The sequence below is a fragment of the Mycetomoellerius zeteki genome, unplaced genomic scaffold (assembly GCF_001594055.1).
Source record: "Mycetomoellerius zeteki isolate Tzet28-1 unplaced genomic scaffold, Tzet1.0 scaffold106, whole genome shotgun sequence".
In the NCBI taxonomy this organism is placed as follows: Eukaryota; Metazoa; Arthropoda; class Insecta; order Hymenoptera; family Formicidae; genus Mycetomoellerius; species Mycetomoellerius zeteki.
Genome location: NW_017255975.1, coordinates 2,673,646 through 2,696,029, shown reverse-complemented (window position 1 = coordinate 2,696,029; position 22,384 = coordinate 2,673,646). Strand labels below are relative to the sequence as shown.

Below are 22,384 nucleotides of genomic sequence, written 5' to 3'. Positions count from 1 at the left end.
ATATTTACAAAATATTTAAAATAAATCTTATAAATATTAATAAATATTTTGTAAATATTTTATAAATATTGTGTGCTGTCTGGGCAATAATATGGTCTTTTACCCTACTGACCTTTTGATATTTACAAATATGCATATAATATTTATTAATCGATTACATTATTACGAATAATTGTGATCATCAGTTATATGAATGTAATCGATGTTACACGGCGATTTTACTTAAGGACTAGATCATAGCGCGCGTTTGCCAAGTATTATTTTTTTTATTTGTTATCATCTTACCGCGTATAAAATTTTCATATACAATTTTCAAATTCAAATCTTATACCCACACAGCACGTAATATTGCAGTGATAATAACCTGCACTAACTTCTCACATACGCGTCAGTTGATCGATCTCTTCTGTCACGATTATTTTTCGCCATGAAATGCGTCACACGACACCAGTGCGATATGCGATCAGCGAAAGGACCAATGATGTGACGTGTGGAATAAAGCGACAACAATGCGATCGTGATTAGCGGCCAACTTTAGAGTCCCATGGTTATTTTTCTTTAGGAGATAATAATCCTGTTACTTTTCGTCTAATTATTTTTCTAAATAATAATTGCAGGTAATCATAGCGGTGCTGTCGCTGACGCTTGTGCGAGCGATCAAGAAAGAAGATGAGTCCATAAGTCCGTACGTTAAGCGTTAGGCATCAGTATTGTTCAACGATGCAACGTGATATATTATAATAAAATAATTATATTTAGTTTCTTATAATTTTAATTAGTTTATTATAATTATAATTTTATATAGAAAGTTATAAATTCTGCTAAATTGGAAATTTTGCGAATGCATAATCTAAGAGTGACATTAATCAAGAATATATCAGGAAAAAGTAGTTTTTGCGCTCATATCTTTTAATTTCTAAAGATAGGAACTTGATTTTTTTTAGAATTGAATTGAAATGAATTGAAATAAATTTTAGAAACGAATTCTCTTGAGTCTAAAGTTGAATTTAAGTTCAATATGAAATTGTTTACCTATATGTCTTTGTCTCTGCTTTGTAAAAAGCTAAATTATATTTTAATTATCACTGACTTGCGATAAACATTCATGCGTTTCATTTTAATCGAGTATTTGCAGCACAAATTCAGTTTGCTCTCCTATTAACATTTTTGTAATTTTGTACATCTTTTCTATTTCCTTGCATAATTTATAGATATTTATAATTTAATAGATATTTTTAGAAGTTATATTTAAAAGAGATTTACATGAATAAATAAAGAGAATGCATAAATAAATTTAATAGTTATTGAATAAATACCAATAATCATAAACAATAATTGCTAAAAATGAGATATTATCTTTGATATTCATTGTAAAAAATTATTGCGACAGTATATTGATAAATGGAAAATAAAAGAATAATAAACAAATAAAACGTAGTTAAATCAAGCCTCAAGTGACTATAATCATTATTGTACTCGTAAATAACTATAGTGAGTGCAAAAGTATTCGTACAAGAAAATTTTTTATAGAAAAAGTCTTATTTATAGAAAATAAACATTAATTAACAATTTTGTACAATGAATATATTCTATTCTAACATAAACAAACGAGCTTCGCATGTATTCCTGATTTTAGAAACTAAATTTCGTATATTGATTCGACATCAATTCGATGACTCATTTCTCGTTGGATAATATATACTTTTTAAAAATAAAGTTTTTATAAAAGATATTTTCTCTGTACGAATACTTTCTGTACTCACTGAATATTATTTATAATATCACTGCATCATCTATTCTCATTTTTTACCTATTGTTAATTCTTGTTGTTCTTTATTATTCTTTCTTTTCTTCCCTCTCTTTTTTTCTATATATGTGGTACATATTGTTAATATTATGTGAATCTGTTATGACCTCTCACCTATTTTTTGTTATTAAAAAAAGATTTTGACCAAATTTTTATTAATTTAATGATAATTATTTTACTAATATAAATAGTATATATAATTTACTAATATAAATAGTATATATATTATCTACCCAGATAGCACAGAATATTTATGATAAATATTTATTAACATTTATTTTTTGAAATGTTATATAGATATTTCATACATATTTTATATAAAACTTTATTTGCAATATTATTAAAACATAAATTCTAAAACATAAACTCTAAATATTTTATGTAGTATTTATGATAAATATAAAATATAAAATATGATAAAATTCTATCACGGAAAGTATATATATTGATCGTACATCCTTAAAATAGACGAAATAGTTCTTAACTCTATCAATTTTTTTTTTATAATGATTTTTATTTCGATAAAATGAATAATTTCTGTGATATTTTTGAGAAATGGTATTTTTGCTCAGTTATATTTAAAATTGGAAGGTTTACCAAATTCGCTAGTGAGATCAGAACATTTAATATATTATATAATACTTTTCATTTCGAACAAATTCTTGCAAACATATCTTTTATGGCAATTTTGCTTCCAAAAAGTATAATTTTTCTGGGCTAAGTATATCTAATTTTCTGTTGTATATTTATCATGGAAGCGATATTATATGACAGTAGATGAATTGTACAGTTCGAATTTTGATTTTAAGTGATTTTTAATTAATCTCCGATTAATGTATCAAAGTGTATATAATAATCAAAATTTTAGAAATTGAAATAAATAGAAATGGATTCGTGTACTCATTACTGATTGCAAAATTCTGATTTTTCGGATACTGATGGGTACCTACGACTCTGCTTATTATTTCCATTTCCAATCTGCTACAGTGTACATGTTAAGTATGTATACAAGACATTGGTATTGACTTTCGTATTGATCTTCGTGCAAGACAAATAGTATGAAGTAGTGTCGACTAGAGTGCTGATTAAAACCGTACATAGTCTACTGGAAAGAAAGTTGGAACATATAACAACCCTTATTTCGAGTTCTCCGTTCGGATCGTATCTATAAAACTTCTGGTTTCTTGCACGTCCATATAATGTCAGAAGTGAAGCGTACGACCGAAGGCAATAAATTTCTTGTTGAATATCTGGACTCGCCTGCTGATGTATCGACCGAGTATTACAAGAATGTACATAGGTGAGACGGGGGTGACAAAAAACGCGATTTCTATTGAAATATGCACGAAACATATTATTTAATGCGAAGATAATTTTTTAAAAGAAATGTTACAATGTACCTTCTACAAAGAAGAATTAAGTTTTTTATATGATCCTCAGTAATTTCTCGTGTTATTGTTATTCCTTTTGTCTTTCAAATTTAGAGTCGTTAAACTACAAAATGGTTTAACAGTTTTGTTAATATCTGGATTGGAAAAATTGAATTATGAAGATATGAGTTATAAAGATTATGAAGAAGGTAGTTCTACAGTTAAACAACTTAACAGTGATATACGGAAGGTATAAATAAGACAATTCAGTTAGCATTTTAGGATACGTCTTGTGTATTTTTTTTACGTAACCTGTTACTAAAAATTCATTGGGATTATAATATCTGAGATGAACTTATATAATCATAAAGAATAATCTATCTCTTCAAAATTGCGCGCATTCAGAATAGAACTACTTGTACAATGGCGTCAATCTATCTTTATCGTTCATTAAACATGAAAAGATAAAATGGCGCAACAGCGTTAATAGCATATTCATCGGACGTACAGTAAGGCTTGATATTATCACAGGAGTCCTCGTTTGAAAAACGTGAACTCCTCTATTATTTATAAATGATTAACTATTTTATTGATTCGTTTTGAAACGAATTCGTGTGAACTGACCACATCTCACTACTGTTTGTGCTCAATGTATCAATTTATCATTCTGTATGCAACGCATGATACATGTATAGGTACATACATATATATTTTTTGAACCCAGGCATTTTGTGGCTTATGTGTGCAAGTAGGCAGTTTTAACGATCCACCGGAAGTTCCTGGCCTGGCACATTTGCTTCAGCGCATGGTTTTCATGGGATCCGAAAAATATCCAAAAGTATTAAAATGTGACAAGTGAATTTATTATAAAATGCACTTTTTGTACATTTAAATGTTTAAATATAATTGTATTTGCAGGAAAACGGTTTTAATGAATTTATCAGTCGCCATGGTGGTACTATTGATGGCGCAACGGATTGCGAGCATACAAGATTTTACTTTGATATTTCAGAGAAACACTTATTGCCAGCTTTCGATCGTTTTGTTCAATTTTTCATTGGACCTTTAATGAAGAGAGATGCCATCACGCGGGAGCGAGAAGTTATACAAAGGGGTATATAAATCCTTATGGTAATATTGTTGCTAAAATTTTCGGTTTTTTAATGTTCCATGTTCACATAGAGTTTCAGTGGGATTCATCTAGTGACAAAAACAGAAAGGAACAATTATTATCTTTTCTTGCTCGAACTGGTCATCCACCCAGTAAGTTTCTTCGGAGCAATTTAACAACATTACACAATGATATAGATGATGACAAGTTGTACGAAGAGTTGCACAAATTCAGAAAGTGCCATTATAGCGCTCACAGAATGATGCTAGCTATACAGGTAACTATAACACGTTAAAATTACGATGAACAATTGATTTCATATTAAACATAGTTAATTCACAATATGATACGTACATCTTTTTATAGGCGAGCTTATCGCTAGATACATTGCAACTATTAGTCACAAATTTTTTTAGTGATATACCAAGTAATTGGCTGTCTTCCGATGACTTTACTGAATTTAAAGACGGCGTTTCTTTTAATACTGACATTTTCCAAAAACTGTATAAAGTTAAAACCATCAAAAGTATCAGCCAAGTATGTAACTTAGACACACAAGTTTACAAAAGCTGTGTCTACTGTACAAATGCATATCAAAATAAAACTTCTCTTTCACAGTTACATGTAACATGGGCTTTGCCTTCAATTAATTCGTACAGAAGTAAACTATATAAATATATTTCATGGATTTTTGAGCATAAAGGAAATGGATCTTTAACTGGTTATCTACGTAAAAAAATGTGGATCTTTGATTTGTTCTGTGGTATCTGTGATAACGATAATGGTTTCGGATACAACTCTATGTATGTTTTATTCGAGATTGTAGTAGAACTCTCCCATGAAGGAGAACAGAATCTGAAAGATATTCTAGATGCAATCTTCTCCTTTATCAATTTAGTAAGAAAGGCGGGACCACAAGAAAGGATTTATGATGAAATTTATAAGTTTGAAGAAATTAATTTTAGGTAAATTAATTTAGGTATAAATGGATATGTAGAAAAGAAAAATACTATTATATAATATATATAAGATATGTAACTTATATTTGAAGGCTTTTATAGATTTTTTATTACGCACGATGATGTATTTGATCTATGTAAAGATATGCATTTCTATCCGTCGCGTGATTATATAACTGGAAAGCATATTTATTTCGAATATAACCCAGAAGCTATACAAAACTGTTTGGATCTTATGGTGCCAGAGACGGCGAATATTATGATTTTCAACAATGATTTAGAATTAAATATAGTCGAGTCACGTTTGAAAATTAATTATACAGATTTTGAGTTACGACAGGAATGGATCGAACGCTGGAAATCTATCGAGCCATTGTCAGATTTTCATTTACCATTACGCAATGAATTGTCTACCAACTATTTCACTTTAATACCAGTCTCAGCAGAAGTTTCGAAATATCCTATAACAATATACAATGATCATATGTCACAGATCTGGTATCATCCAAAGTTTTATTGGCCGATGTGTCATATAAATTTTAATTTTATTTCTCCTCTGATGCTCCAAACACCAAAAACGTAAGTAGTTGCATGGACATGTAACAATATTTATACATTATAGTAGTAAACGACTATCTATTGATCCTATATACTTTGTATAATGTCTAACTTGTAATTATCACATATTATCATTTTTATAAAATTATTTGTTATTAAATAAAATTCATATTAATAACATTTCAGTGCAGCTCTACTGCAAATGTACTGCAATGTAATAAAATTTCTATTGCTCGAGGGATTCTATCCAGCTGTGATGAATGGGTTTGATTATAACATCGATGTCAATGAAGAAGCTACAGGTATTACAATACAAACGAGCTGGTTTCGCGAATCACTGCCAGTAAGTATACGTTTAAAGCGTATGTTGGAGGAGCTATATATATATATAATTTGGACATTATACATAAATATGTTATTTATATTTCAGAACATATTGATGGATATTGCAGAATGTATAAATGCTCTAGTCTATGTTTCGCAGGACTTGTTTAAAATTATTAAAATTCAACAATTCATGGCATATTACAACAAATTTATAGAACCTGAGGAACTCATCGAGTATCAATTATTTATTACCAAGCATAATTGCAACAATTATAAAATTCTAACAATTATAAATAACTAGAAAAAAATAATTAATGATCCACACTAATTATAACAATGAATGTTATGAAATGAATTATATTTATATTACATTTCTTATCATTTCCGATCGATAACGTATATATCGCTTATTTTTTTCGCAGCGATGTGATATTATGGATACTAAAGTGCCGCTACAGTACATACATTCAGAAGTACAATGTTCTACGTAGTATTAAACTTGAAAACTTCCGAGACTTTGCAAAGTTTTTCACCGATAATCTGTACATCCAGTGCCTTGTTCAAGGCAACATAACGAAAGACTTTACGATCAATATTATACAACGATTTATCAAAAATATTAATTGCGGTTCCTTGAATAATACGATATGGCCTAGTGGAATCACTGAGATATCCAGAGGCACATCTTATTGCAAGTTGAAAAATATTAACCGAACTGATGTAAACTCGATAGTGACAAATTATTATCAAGTCGGTATTGCTTCAAATGAATTATCGATGTTAATCGAGTTGATGCTCGTAAGTATTTAATAATATTGTTTTATAGATTTAAAGTCATGGGGTCTTCAAGTTATTTATATGTACTCGTACTTATTTATATGTACAAGCAAATGAAATGTGAATAATATTTTCGATTATCACGACTAATTTTATAGTAATAGTATTAGGGGACTTATTCATAATATTTTTGACCGTAACATATCGTCAAGGTCATGATCCTGAGTGATCTCTAACAAGATTTAGCCGTCGCTCGTTATTCGTTAAAAAGATATTAATAAAAAAAGTTTGAAAGTGTAACGTCTTATTTCTGCTATATATAATATTAAAAACTATTCTATACCCTTCCTTGTTTACGTAATGGCTTTCCAAGCGAAGGGGGTTCCGCCCAACAATATATATACATAGACCAAACATTCTGTCCGTAGTTCGAAGCCGGAAATTGACAGTTTATGTAGCGTTTTTGGTTCTCTTTCTATTTTGATAAGAGGCGTACGATAGAGTGAAATAGCACGCTAAAACCCCACATAAACTGTCAATTTACGGCTTCAATCCCCACCACTGAAAAGCATGGGAATGCTCGGTCTATGTATATATGTCGTTGATTCCACCTCACCACCCTCCTGCCAAGGTGCGCACTATTTTCCACGCGAAGCGAGGTCCATTCCTTCTTCGCGTGGAAAATCGCGCGCCCCTTGCAGGGGAATGGTGGTATGAAAATCGCTTTGTATGGAAAGTTGTATTCCTTGTCCATCTCGTACTTCCCTCCGTGTCTAAATTTATCTGACTGTTCACGTAAAGCAGAGGGAAATAATTATTAACTTTGATTGTTAATAACTTCTTAACGAATAACGAGCAACAAATAAAACCTGTTGCAAGTCAGTCAAGCTCATGACCTTGACAATATATGTCAAGGTCAAGGTCATTCCCTCAATCGGTACCTTATACCGATTTCATTTGCATATCATATTCATCTTTTAAATAATCATTTTTTAGATGATAATGAAAGAACCGTTAATGAATCAGCTACGAACCCAAAAACAGTTTAATTATGTTTCGTGCAACTTTAGAGATATCAACGGAATGTTAGGATATTCTATTACTGTTTACACTCAGGCAGATAAGTTCACAACCGAATCCGTTGACCAACAGATCGAGGAATTTCTGAATTCGTTTAAAATCGTGTTGGAACAGTTCTCAGAAAAGGAATTAGATGATGTCAAAGAAGGTCTGAGAATTTTAAAGCAACATAACGATTCCAAGAGTCTGAAAAACGAAATTAAGAGGAACTGGAGTGAGATCATGAAGCAGCAATACATGTTTGACAGATGTGAAAAAGAAGCGCTTGCACTAGAGAACATAAATATCAATAAGCTGAGAGAATGGTTTGGAAGGCACAGACAGAACGGAAATAGTTTCAGAAAATTGAGCGTACATGTGGTAGGAACTGATTCGAAGGAAACTGCAGTCAGTAAGCATCTAACTTTTCTGATCGAACTTTGGTCAACGTCTAAATATTTCTTTCTTATCATATTAAATTGAAATTGCTAAGACAATTAAAATTTTAAATATTAATTGTTATAGAGGCAAAGAATCGTGAAGCTGCGTACTTTTTTTGGGAGTATATACTTAATGATATGCAGCACATGAGTGCTACAGATCATCGTATTATTGACATAGAGGCTTATAAAAAAGGTCGCGTCGTTTATCCATAAAGTATCCTTAAAGAGCTTAATAAGTGATACTTAAACAATAATGGAACAATAATGATAAAATTGAATATTACACTGTTTTTGTTATTATATAATAATTTATCATATCAATTATAATCGATTTTATGAACTTATTATATTATTCATTTTTTTACATTGTACACTTGTGTTTTATTAACAAATTACTTAGTTCGTTTTCAAATTTCTTCTATTTACTACCTGTATTTGTTACAACACGATAATTCACGTTTTTATTTAATTTATTTACAAAATATACACATATGCAATATACGATATAAAATATATTATTATCAGTAATTTATTTACAATGAAGCCGTTCGGTTGCTGTAATCGTCGCCAACGTTTTGTTATGGAATATTTCGATGATGTACGTTTATAATTTTTTTCCTGACATGGAAATTGCGTCCCTGTTAATTTTTTTAGCATTAACGCGCATTGGCGCATTTATTACGGAATTGCAATTACGTGAAATTAGAGAAATGTTATTATGTTTAAGTACAACGTATAATATTTCCAGGGTGGCATTCTTATTTTTGATAATCTGAAAAGAGTAAATTTATTCATATTTATTTTTAAAATCAGATTTCTTAAATTTAAGATGCCCTTTATTAGAAATTTTAAATAAACGTTATATTAGTTTATCACAAGGCACAATTATACGGTCAATATACTTATCAAAAGTACAATTTTCACAATAGCAATCAATGCAAACGGACGTGCATAACGTACTATTATCGAAAGGATTAGCAGGAAAAAAGCATTAAACAGATAAAATTGTTTCTCAGATAGAATATAGAATCATAATAACATCATAGGATGTCAACATGTGTTTATTTATACTTGTAAGAGTTATACCAATAAGTGACAAATAAGTTCATGATAACGTTCTTATAATAGTATTACAACTTCCGTCTGGGTTAGGACTTCGGACTACTTGGGTATCCAATCGTACCCTGGATTAGGATATGTGTCTTCCCCCTTACATAATTACGGAAATTAATTAATCTAATATTTGGCTCGGAAGAGTTAAAGTTTACCTAATTGACTGCAATCGAAATAGACCGCTAAGGGTTCAAAAGAATCGAGGATCGTATCGAAATCTAACCGACGAAGAAAAAGGGTGAGTAGAGTATCGGCTCTGGATAGTAACGGGGGTACACTGATACCGTCGGCTGCACTAAACATGTCAATATCGAGCAAATATATCGACTATGAATATATTCAGATATTTTAAAACTATCTATTCATTCGGAATGAATAGATATTATATCGACGCGGAATGAATAGAAATTATATGAGAGGTAGAAGGTGCTAGTTGGCAGCGAGATGTTTGAGCTAGAGCTGTGAGATCAGCTAGAAAAACATGAAGAAAGGTCAATGTCAAGAAATGAATGAAAAGCGATCTATTACGCATGAGTGAAGAACGGTTTATGTCGGAACGCATACGGATTACAATTTATATCGAGAAAGAGAGAAGAACGTTTCAAGTCATATGAAATTAAAGTAGGGTCTATATAGTGCAATATTTTCTCATAAATTTTATAACAGTATGATTGAGAACGGGAATTATCTTGATTTTCAATCTTGCTTCCATGCCAAATTCAAGGGAATATTAACTATTAAGAAGGCAGAAAGTAGCGTTATCCTAACATATTTCCAAAGACACCGTTTTTACACAAGTTGTGGATCATAATTTTCAGTCAAAAAATTGTCACAAAAAACTTTTTCTTCAAATCACTAGGTACATCTTAAACAAAAATTGATGGATGAATTTTATAAGCTTTAATTTGATATGCTTTGTTTTTTACGTAAGATCTTTAAAAAATAAGTTATTTATGAAGAAGAAACGAAGAACATTTTTTTTTTAAATGTTGAAAAAAGGAAATTTTTCACGAAGCTGTTTTTCCAAAAATAAATTTTGGAGAACTCTACGCAAGTAGGATCATATATGAATATATGTAAACTTTGAGAAAAAGGAATATTATTTCTTCCAATTCGATTACATACTTATATTGATAAATAAACTCATATTTTAACGTAAATTGAAGGTCCTATAATATCCTCGAAACAACATATCTCGGGAAATATTGATCGTACGTTAAAAAAAAACATTTTTAAGATAATTACATAAGATTTAAGACTATTTATGTACATTTTTAATATACATAAGTCACAAGCAAATGATTCATTAAAATATATTACAATTTGAGAAATTTTAGTTGTCTCGACGATTATTCATTGTACGAGGTTCAATAAAAAAAGACTATGTAGGGAATTTCAAAACCTGTCGATTTGATAAATACTTTTTACGTAGGAGTAGTCGAGTCCGAAATATTTACATAAAACATTAAAAAATAAGTTTTGTTCAAAAATAAAAGAAAACATTCTTAAAATCGCAACTTGGCAAATATTGATTGTATGAGGATCAATAAAAAAGGATTTTGTAGGGGATTTAATAATCTTCCACTTTCATAAAACTTATATTGTACATACATAAGAGTAGTCGAATCTGTGATATTTACGGAAAAAGATCCAATTGTCGAAATGAACAAAAGTACGACAATCTTAAAAAAATTCTATCACGGAAAGTATTGATCGTACATCCTTAAAATAGACGAAATAGTTCTTAACTCTATCAACTTTTTTTCATCTATGTAGTGACAAAAACAGAATGGAACAATTATTGTCTTTTATTGCTCGAACTGGTCATCCACTCAATAAGTTTCTTCGAGGCAATTTAATAATATTACACAATGATATAGATGATGACAAGTTGTATGAAGAGCTGCATAAATTCAGAAAGCGCCATTATAGCGCTCACACTATGATGCTAGCTATACAGGTATTTATAATATGTTAAAATTACGATGAACAATTGATTTCTTATTAAATATAATTAATTCACACAACATGAAACGTACATCTTTTTATAGGCGAGATTATCGTTAGATACATTGAAACTATTTGTCGCAAACTTCTTTAGTGATATACCAAGGAATTGCCTGTATTCCGATGATTACTGAATTTAAAGACGGTGTTTCTTTTAACGCTTTACAAAAATTATATCAAGTTGAAACCATCAAAAGTATCAGCCAAGTATGTAACGTAGGCACACAAATATAAAAAATGCTATGTGTATTGTACAAATGCATCTAAAAATAAAACTTGTCTTTCACAGATACATGTGACATGGGTTTTGCCTTCAATTAATTCGTACAAAAGTAAACCATATAAATATATTTTATCGATTATTGAGCATAAAGGAAATGGATCTTTAACTGGTTATCTACGTAAAAAAATGTGGTGCCTTGATTTGTTCTGTGGTATCTGATAACAATAATGGTTTCGAATACAACTATGTATGTTTTATTCGAGATTATAGTAGAACTTTCCCATGAAGGAGAACAGAATCTGAGAGATGTTCTAGATACAATCTTCTCCTTTATCAGTGTAGTAAAAAGGACGGGATCACAAGAAAGGATTTATGATGAAATTTATAAGTTTGAAGAAATTAATTTTAGATAAATTAATTTAGATATAAATAGATATATAGAAAAGAAAAATACTATTATATATTATATATAAGATATGCCACTTATACTTGAAGGCTTTTTTAGATTTCTTAAATAACTAGAAAAAACAATTAATGATGCATATTAATTATAACAATTAATGTTATAAAATGAATGATATTTATTACATTTTCTATATCATTTACGATTAATAACATATACATATATTGCTTATTTTTTCGCAGGGATGTGGAATTATGGATACTGAAGCATCGATATAGTAACACATACGTTCAGAAGTACAATGCTGTACGTACTATTACAGTTGAAAGCTTCCGAGACTTTGCAAAATTTTTCATCAATAATCTGTACATCCAGTGCCTTGTGCAAGGCAACGTAACGAAAGACTTCCGATCAATATTATACAAGGATTTATCAAAGAAATTAATTGTGGTCCCTTCATGGGTACGTTACTGGATAATAATAAATCATTCAATCAATTAGAATCATTGAGATACCCCGAGGCATATCTTATTTCAAGTTGAAAAATATTAACCAAACTGATGTAAACTCTGTAGACAAATTATTATCAAATCGGTATTGCTTCAATTGAACTATCGGTGTTACTCGAGCTGATGCTCGAAAGTATTTAATAACATTGTTTTATACATTTAAATATAAATGGAATCTTAAATTTATATTTATTTATTTTTAAAAGTAAATGAAATGTGAATGTGACCATTTTCGATTACCATTATTGATTTTATTTACACATCGCATTCATCTGTTAAATAATAATCTTTTAGATGATAATGAAAGAACCATTAATGTATAAGCTACGAATCCAAGTATAGTTTAGTTATGTTTCGTGCAACCTTAGAGACATCAACGGAATGTTAGGATATTCTATTACTGTTTACACTCAGATAAATATACAACTGAATACGTTGACTAATGGATCGAGGAATTTCTGAATTCGTTTAGAATCATATTGGAACAGTTCACAGAAAAGAAATTAGATGATGTCAAAGAAGGGCTGAGAATTTCAAAGCAACATGACGATGTCGAGATTCTGAAAGACGAAGTTAACAGAAACTGGAGTGAGATCACGAAACAGCAATACATGTTTAACAGATGCGAAAAAGAAGCGCTTGTACTAGAGAACATAAATATCAATAAGCTGAGAGAATGGTTTGGAAGGCACACACAGAACGGAAATAGTTTCAGAAAATTGAGCGTACATGTGGGAGGAACTGATCCGAAGGAAACGGCAGTCAGTAAGCATTTAACTTTTCTGATCGAACTTTGGTCAACGTCTAAATATTTCTTTTTGTTATTTATGACATCATTCTTGCCTTTCATTTCTTTTCTGTCAGATTAAGTTGAAACTGCTAAGACAATTAAAATTTTAAAAATTAATTGTTATAGATGCAGAGAATCGTAGGCATAGGGTGTACTCTCTTAAGGAATATATAATTGTAGCACAAAAGTGCTACAGATCTTCATATTACTAACGTATATGATTACAAAACCCTTTATATCGTCTAACCATATAATAAATGAGGAGATTAATCCTGTCATCCTTAAAGCGCTTAGTAAATTATACTTACTTGACAAAATGGTGCAATGACGATAAAATTGTGAATATTACGGTTTCAAACTTCTTATTTTAATTTATCATATTAATTATATCCTATTTCATAAAATTATTATATTATTAATTTTATTACATTTTACATTTATATTTTATTAGCAAATTACTTAGTATTTCAATTTTTTCTATTTAATATCTGGATTTGTTGCAACGCGATAATTCACGGTTTTGTTTAATTTATTTACAAAAAATACGCAGTATACATATACAATATACCATATACAATATATTATAATCAATAATTTATTTACAATAATGCCGTTCGATTGCAATCATCGTCGATGTTTTGTTATCGAATATTTAGAAGCTACTTGTAATTTTTTCTTAACTTGGAAATTGGGTTCTTGTATGTTCTTGTATGTTAGCAATAACGTGCGTTGGCCAATTTATTACAGTATTGCAATTACGTGAAATTAGAGAATTGTCACTATAAAAAATAATGTAGATTTGCATCATTGATTCTTATTTTTATAATCTGATATGAATAAATTTACTAATATTTATTTTTAAAAATAAATTTTTTAAATTTGAGATGCTTTTTATCAGAAATTTTACGTAAATATAGTATTCATTTATTATAAGTCACGATTATACTGTCACTATTTATTAAATGTCCAATTTTTGCAATCAATGCAAATGGACGTGCGAAAAATATCGTACTTTTATCGAAAGGATTAGCAGTAAAAATCCATGAAAAAGCCATTAAATAAATAAAATTGTTTCCCAGATAGAAAGTCATAATAACATCCTAAAATGTCATCACCGCTTCATTTATGACCTATAAAACTTATAAGCGACAAATAAGGTCATGATGACGTTCTTATAATATTATTATAACTTTTGTCTTGGTTAAGTCTGTATCCAATCGTACCCTGAGTTAGGATATGTCTTCCCCCTTACATAATTATGGAAATTAATTAATCTAATATTTAGCTCGGAAGAGAGCAGATCTACCTGACGATTGACTGCAATCGAAATGGACCGCTAACGGCTCGAAAGAGTTTAAGGTTGGATCGAAATCTAACCGACGAAAGGAAAGGGTGGATAGGGCACCGGCGCCGGATAATAACCGGGGTATGCTGGTATCGTTGGCTGCACCGGTACCGTGTTGGTGATATAGGTAGTGAGTTCAGTAGGCACGACCCTTGTGGAGAAGAGAGTGGTGTAGGCGGTTTTGGCGCCGAAGGTAAGTTTCAGCACTCGCGAATCAGATACGGTAGCGAGAGTCTGAGTGACTATGGGCGCACTCGTCACCGTGAATTGCGGTTGCTGTGGGAACAGCGGCAGCTGTGGTACCTGTTGTACCTGTGGTTGCAGTACTGGATTTAGGGTAGATGTGCCATACTCGTAGGACGTTCTGAAGCAAAAAATATATTATATAAAAAATATATTATATAAAAAATATATTAGATAAAATATCTGCAACGAAAATATATTAAGATAAAAAATATGACAAATATTTTACATTATGTATTTTATATATTGTTACATATAATAATAATATGGCTTAATAAATTTAATAAACGCAATAAAGACAAAAGGTCTACAAGCCATAAGTCAATCGTTATAATTTAAAAGTGGAAAATAAAAAATTATATCATTACGTTAATATTATAAACTTTAATAGAACAGCAAACGTTTCGATCGCGATCCGAACATTAATGTTTAGTCAACAAAATTTAGTCAGTATGAAAAAACGAATATGATGAAAAATTACATGAAGGATCGAGTAGAATAAAGAAAAATTATATATAAATTAAAAAAATACTTCGCTCTTTCTAATTGTTTGAAACGCTGGACATAGTTGATGCATGATTATTAAGCTGGTATCAGTATTTGTGTTTTGCCGGCAGTTGAAATGTTCGAAAAGATTATCCATGCATGTTTTCTTAAGTTGTTATCGAATTCTCAGTTAGAGATAATGAAATTGGAGACAATGCGACGAGAGCGAAAAACCGATATTACTTCTTGTCAGTGTTTCGTCATAACACTGTCATAACATTTTGTTATAATACTGACAAGAATATTGGTTTTTCGCTCTCGTCGCAAGACACAAATACTGATATCAGCTTAATAATTACGCGTCAACTATGTCCATAGCGTTTCAAACGATTAGAAAGAGCGAAGTATTTTTATAATTTATATATAATTTTTTTTCACATTCTATTCGATCCTTCATGTAATTTTTCATCATATTCGTTTTATCATACTGACTAAATTTTGTAAACATTGATAATGATCCTATCGCGATCGAAATGTTTGTTGTTCTATTAAAATTTATAATATTAACGTAATGATATAATTGTTTATTTTCCACTTTTAAATTATAACGATTGATATTTGGCTCGTAGCCCTTTTTCTTTATTGCTTTTGGCTCGTAGCCCTTTTTCTTTCTTGCGTTTTTTATTATTATGTATATTATTATAAAATATTTTTATCGTAATTTATTATTATATTTAATAATATATGAAAATACATAAAAAATGCGTAAAATACAGGGTGTCCGGAAAATCGATGTCAATACTTCGGAAAGTTATTCGGGACTCAAAAAGCAGGAAGAAAAGCTATATAAACATAGATCCGGAAATAAGTCGTTTCCGAGTTATAATTACTTTTATATTAAAAAAAAATTGTTTTTTCCCTTCTTTTTGGATTCCGAATCACTTTCCGAAGTTTGACCTCGATTTTCCGGACATCCTGTATAACGTGAAGTATAGAAAAATATGAAATTCTTGCAATAGATAAACGCATATAATTTACTAAATATTTTAAATATTATTATTTAATTTATGAATATAACGTTCAATTTTACATACATATATCAATTATGTGAAAAAAGAAAATTTGCTTGTTAAAAGTATTTGGAGTTAGAGATACTGACTTTGGTACGGTGCCAACTGGCCTGGTCAGTGTTGAGTAGATAGTATTCCCCGAATTCACCACTGGAATCACGTGCGATTCATACAGCGTCTCCAAGGTGACTACTGGTTTGGATGTAGTGATGACCTGGGGTTGCGGTTGACCAAAATATTTCAGCAGTGCCAATTGTTGTGCCTGCTCTGGGGTCAGCTGAGGCTCTGCATTGCTGCTGGTTGTGGCATCGCTCTTGACCTTGGACGGCGATGCCGACTTAAAAATGTTCAGGTCAGCATCAGGATCGTTGTTGGGCACTACCACTCTCTTTGGAACATCCTCGTCATCGCGATCATCATCACTAAAGTCGAGCTCAAGATGCAGTTCGCTGCCAGCTTCGTCGAGCTTCGAGTTGAACTCGTTCAATGTTTTACTCGGAATAAACTGATAGATCTCCATCGGCGGCAGCGTCTTTGTCGCCGTCACCACTCGGGCGATGTTATACGTTTGCACTAAGGTCAACCGAGTGGTGCTGTTGCCGGCGTAGATCACTGGTAACATATGCGTCTTCAGCAACGTTTGAGTCGTTGAGAACGTCTCTGTCAGTGTTTCTAATGGCGGTGTCGCTTGGGCGGCATCTAGGGAGATCGCTGGTAGCGTTGCGACAGACGAGTCAAGTGGCAAGGTCGACTCGTAGGCAGCCCCAGTATTCGCTAGTATGTTCTCCGTGAGCGGTTCGGTAGGTGAAATGGAGCTGCTCGGTTCGGCCGTCGCGAATGTTTTCTTGATGGTGGAGGTCACCGTGATGTAGCGAGTGTTTCGGAGTGTTCCTACCTGAAGAAAGAACATTTTTAGTTATCAGATTTATATTTTCATATTTAGATTTAAATTCTATAATTTAGTGATTATATATTATGACATCATAGCGGATGAAAGAATTAGTATTAAGTAACAAACGCGATACACCTAAAGCCAATAATTTGAATTAATTTTATTATTCGATTCTTGGGTATATTCAAAGTACTATTTCACTCACTTCAATTGGCAGATAAATAAATAAATATTAAAATAAAATAAAAAATTTACCTGAAAAGAGTAAGGCGATTTGATAGTGGCAATCTCGAAGTATACATTGTCGAGATCCGCCGCAGTGGAGATTTCCACGTTGAGCGTTTCTACTGGTAGAATTTGTTCTCCAGGATGCTGCTGATCCTGTTGCATGCTAACACTAGTCACATCTTCGCTTTCACTGGGATCTAACTCGTCCTCCGTCAAGGATAGTTCTTTCCTCTGGGCAACATTGGCGCCGCTGGATGAGATCGGAGCAACATTGATCATCGTCGCCGTCGTTGCTGACGTCTTGCCTTGCTCGTCAAAGACTGCCCCGGGAACCAATTCTGTTGTACTCGACTCGGTTATCGACGTTCGCAAATCTTCTTCATCCACCTGTTTACGAATCATGATTCTCGGTTTCGGCGTGGTCTTGTACGACCAGCGACCTTGCGTTCTCGGTAGCTTCACCTTGGGCAGAAGACTGACCGTCGTTGACGGCTGCTGATCGCTGTTCTTCGACTTCGTCACCTGTTTCGAGGGTGAGTTAGGGGATTGACTGTTCGGCCGGAAACCGCTGCGACGGCGAGTGATGGGCGTTTCAGTAGTGGTAGTTGCGGGACGATTTCTGAGAAGAGAGAGATAATTATAAAAGAGAATAGCTTCACGTCAAATTATTGTATTATGTTTTCTAATTTATAAGAAAAGGACAGCATGATAAAATTAATGATTGATAAAACAGAAAGAAAGCAGATGAATCATTTATCAATTTGCTTTTCGAATCGTGCTATTCCGTTAACACTTACTTGTAATTTGGTCGAGTCGTGTTGGAGCGATTCTTTCCGATCCTCGTTTGCTGTGGTTCGCTGTTATCGTATTCATCGACAATCTTATTTCGGAATTTGGGCCTGGATAAATTATTGGGAGTCGAAGGCTTTCGCGTCGATCGTACTGGAGTGTCTAATGGAATAAAAATTAATCAATCTATTTCTCAATGATTATTAAAAAAATTTTATGCCTGTTAGAGAATGAGAAAATTAATATAGAGAAGAGTTTTAGTTTTATATTGATTTCTATTTAGTGCACTGATTTAGTATCGTTCAATGCGACAATTAAAATCATTAATTAATACTTTTTATATAGTTGTTAAGCTTGTAATAATTGTCACACGTTATAAATTGCATTATTTTGAAAGTGAAATAAACTAAAATTTTTGGAACTGGTAAAAAGTTAAAAAAAATATTAAAAATCTTTTGTTTTTAAAGATTATATATAAAAAATTTTTGTTCATCACGAGAAAAAATATTATGAGATAGATAGCTTTATATTTCTTATATGTATATGAAACACTAACATTTTTATAAGAAATTATTATATTATTTAATTTAACAAATTTACTATTAGATTTAAAAAAAAGAATTTAAACGCAACACAAAATTTACAAAAATTTATCATGAAGTACACACCGGAAGGTTCGTTGAAGAGAGCCTCCAAGGGCAGCGAAGATTCGTCCTGTTGTTGATGGGTCGGAGTAGGCTCCAACTGCGGCTTGAGCTTGCCATGTTGAGGACCAATAGTTTTCAGGATGCGATTGGTGCTGGAGGGCCGAATCTTACCGTCAGCTGGTGCAACCGGTGCTGTTAGGATTCTTGATGAGCTCTGCAATACCTGGGCGTATTTTCCATTAATATAAGTCCCGATCACGCTGGTCTCATGCACAGTGGTGAGTCCATCCTTTACGATAGTGCCGCCCAACTTGGTTACCAGACCGGTTGGGTTCTCTTTGTCCCTTCGCGGGGTGGCACGCGGCTTGTGATGAACTTTCGACGATGGTCGCAGGTTGATCAACTATCAAAAATCAGAATTATAATGAATTCAACATTTATTTGGTAGATGGTACACACTATACTCAGTAAAAAAATTTTAATAAACATATATAAGTTGAAAGCTCAACCGTTTTTAAGATATACAGTTTTGTATATTAGCATAATGAATGACTTTACTGGCTTCTATATGTTGCATGCTGTTTACCTCAGTGTTTATAAATCGCATTCTGAATATCCTCATTCAATCCTCATACATACTTCATATCGTAATCTGGCGATCTTCATATCGTTAACTGGCGATTGCGGATCTACATATTATTTGATGATTACACATTATAATTGATTGCCGATGAAATCTTCTGTTATGAAGCATGTATGGAAATTGAATGAAGACATTCAAAATGCGGTTTATAATTAACACTGAGTTAAACATTTCATGCGACACAAAAAAACCAATAAGTTACAAAAATGTTTATATCTCAGAAACAGTTGAGCTTTTGTTGTTCACTAAAAATTTTTCAAACATCCTACATAATATAATAATAATAGAATAATTTTAATCCTAAAGTACAAATTTTTTAATTTTAAATAACATTTAAAAGGTGGACTTAAATATATATATTATCGAGTAGAGAGATTGTAATAATAACTTTATGGACAAAATAATATTAATATGTCAATAATATATATATATATTTCTGTATGTAAAAAAAAAGATAGAGATAAGATATGAAATTAGTTTTTAGTGGAATATAGAAAGGGGCTTGAGAGAAAGAAAAGAATACGCCGAGTAATAAAACTCAAACCAAATATTTAAATAATTTTATATAGATATACATATAAAAGAATATGATAATAAAATAATAACTCGATTTAAATACAATAAAATATTTGAGATGCAGTAATGCTGGAAAATATCGTTGGAAAAGCGTGTTCGTCGCGCTTCGCGGGTGAAACTGATTTATGTATTCGTAAGATCGGACTTTCACGCCGATCGTCAGAGCTAAGGGACGAATGGAGGGAGGAGGCAGCTAGAAAGGATCGGCTAGGAAATCGATTACGGCATGCGGAAAATTACACTGACGCGATTATTCCGAATAATTCCGTGGCGGCTTCGCGCGCGAATTATCGAGAAAGTTGCTTGCGGGATGCCTGTTGCGCAATTTTATAGTAAAGCTGAGCATCGGTTTCGCTACAACCTTCTCCATCCCGCTAGCGAGATGACCCATTTTTCGTCGGGTATTCGAACTAGAATGCAATCGCAGAAATCATTTTAGCGACGACATCCGATCATTGACGCGATTCAGTTAGCAGTAATTAGGGGTATGAAACCAGATTCTCAATTTTCATTTCTCGCGGTTCTTGCTCACGCGCCGAAGATCAATGTCACTTTATAAACAGGATATCTAATTTCCTGCCTTTGCGATCGAGAGTGAAGAATTAATCGCGGATCTCACGAGCGCGAAATTGTTGACTGGATTCCGAAAGAACCAATGCCACATTTTTAACAAATTGGATTATTTTTTAGATATTTTCTCTTCACGTAATATATAAGACTGGACAGAGTTATAAAATGTATGATTTGTCTTAGCAATTTATTTTAAAAGTAAGTTCTCGATTTAACCCTTGTGAAGTTGGTCTCCCAACTTTTGAAAGAATTAACTTTCTATAGCACGTTCGATTGCTTATCGTTTGCACATGTATGTCCATTTCGAAAATCTATCGAAACAAAAATCTATCGATTGAAACTAGTTAAATCTAATTTACTCGTAGTTGGGGAGTTGAGTGTGATATTAGTTTCTCCCTAAAAATGTTTTTAATAATTTTTTCACCAGGAGTGTGCAAACTAAAATATGAAATGTATACATGAGCAATTGAATAAGCTGTAGAAAGTTTATTTTTTAAAAAATTAAGAGGATCAACTTCACTGGTATCCATTTAGTCCAAAAGTCAGCGAAGGCAAATTTCGGGGAGTTATTATACATGTTTTGGTGAATTTATAAAAGTATCATTAATCCAATATAATCCTAAAATATTACTCTATCATTAAAAATAAAATGTCAAAATATAAACTGATAATTTAAAGATGAAAATATTATATTTTGGAAAATATTATTTTAATATATGTTCCATATTTTGAAGTATGACACGTTTAAATATGTCATTTTCTCCACTTATTTCACTAGTAGAGAAAGCAGATCCATTATTCAGTTGATCCAGTTAGAAAATATTAAAAGGAGGTCAGGAAAAAAGTGTAAAATGTAATTGTTACGTACAATAACTCTAAAACATATAGTACACAATTAAATGTGTAAAATTACATATTCTGAAGTTCCAAGAACGAGAAAACTAATAAATTATGCATTTACATGGCACTTGCTTTATTTTCATTTACATACCTTGTATGTCTCGTCGATCACTTCCGTCGGCTGCTTCGAGAGAAAATCATATTCCGGTTCAGCGAGATTGTTCTTCACGCCTGGAGTTTCATCCTTAGTACGTACTTGAACCACCGATGATAATGTGGGTGTCTTCGTCTGTTTATTTGGCTCCTGAGAGAATCATGTAAATAATTAGGCCAACTTTTTAATACATAACGTCTTATAATTTACATAATTTATTATAATAATCTAATTGCTACAAAATTAAACTGTAATGTATATAATTTGAATATATAATCATTTTAAAAATTAAAAAATCATTGTATACTGTATAAATGTATTAAAACTATTGTACTGAGAATATTTCTCTTATTAAAAGACTAAGGACATTTATAAAAAAAGTCGACCTTACAGTCGGAGAATTAAACGTTTAATTTATATATATATTATATATATTATATATACA

At 31.5% G+C, this 22,384-nt stretch overlaps 3 protein-coding genes across 3 annotated transcripts in view; 2 read left to right on the top strand and 1 right to left on the bottom strand.

The window, feature by feature from the left end:
- Positions 1 to 719, top strand: part of Tsp2A (tetraspanin 2A) — a 6,494-nt gene extending 5,775 nt beyond the window's left edge. The window contains exon 5 of the mRNA XM_018451709.1: positions 618 to 719. Coding sequence (XP_018307211.1) covers positions 618 to 701 — 84 coding nt within the window. The 3' untranslated portion in view covers positions 702 to 719. The remainder of the gene's footprint in view (positions 1 to 617) is intronic.
- A 2,287-nt stretch (positions 720 to 3,006) lies between these two features.
- Positions 3,007 to 13,789, top strand: LOC108724963 (nardilysin-like). The gene is given in 13 exon segments (XM_018451695.1): positions 3,007 to 3,107; positions 3,292 to 3,427; positions 3,902 to 4,015; positions 4,096 to 4,291; positions 4,360 to 4,565; positions 4,655 to 4,825; positions 4,907 to 5,267; positions 5,340 to 5,826; positions 5,992 to 6,148; positions 6,236 to 6,366; positions 6,555 to 6,930; positions 7,906 to 8,380; positions 13,583 to 13,789. Coding segments are annotated over 13 exon segments (2,997 nt in total). The 3' UTR covers positions 13,669 to 13,789.
- A 637-nt stretch (positions 13,790 to 14,426) lies between these two features.
- LOC108724795 (mucin-17) overlaps positions 14,427 to 22,384 on the bottom strand; it is a 25,120-nt gene continuing 17,162 nt past the window's right edge. Inside the window, exons 5-10 of the mRNA XM_018451413.1 lie at positions 21,937 to 22,089; positions 19,178 to 19,559; positions 18,518 to 18,671; positions 17,748 to 18,339; positions 16,690 to 17,495; positions 14,427 to 15,165 (exon numbers count right to left, since the gene is read on the bottom strand). Coding sequence (XP_018306915.1) covers positions 14,829 to 15,165; positions 16,690 to 17,495; positions 17,748 to 18,339; positions 18,518 to 18,671; positions 19,178 to 19,559; positions 21,937 to 22,089 — 2,424 coding nt within the window. The 3' untranslated portion in view covers positions 14,427 to 14,828. The remainder of the gene's footprint in view (positions 15,166 to 16,689; positions 17,496 to 17,747; positions 18,340 to 18,517; positions 18,672 to 19,177; positions 19,560 to 21,936; positions 22,090 to 22,384) is intronic.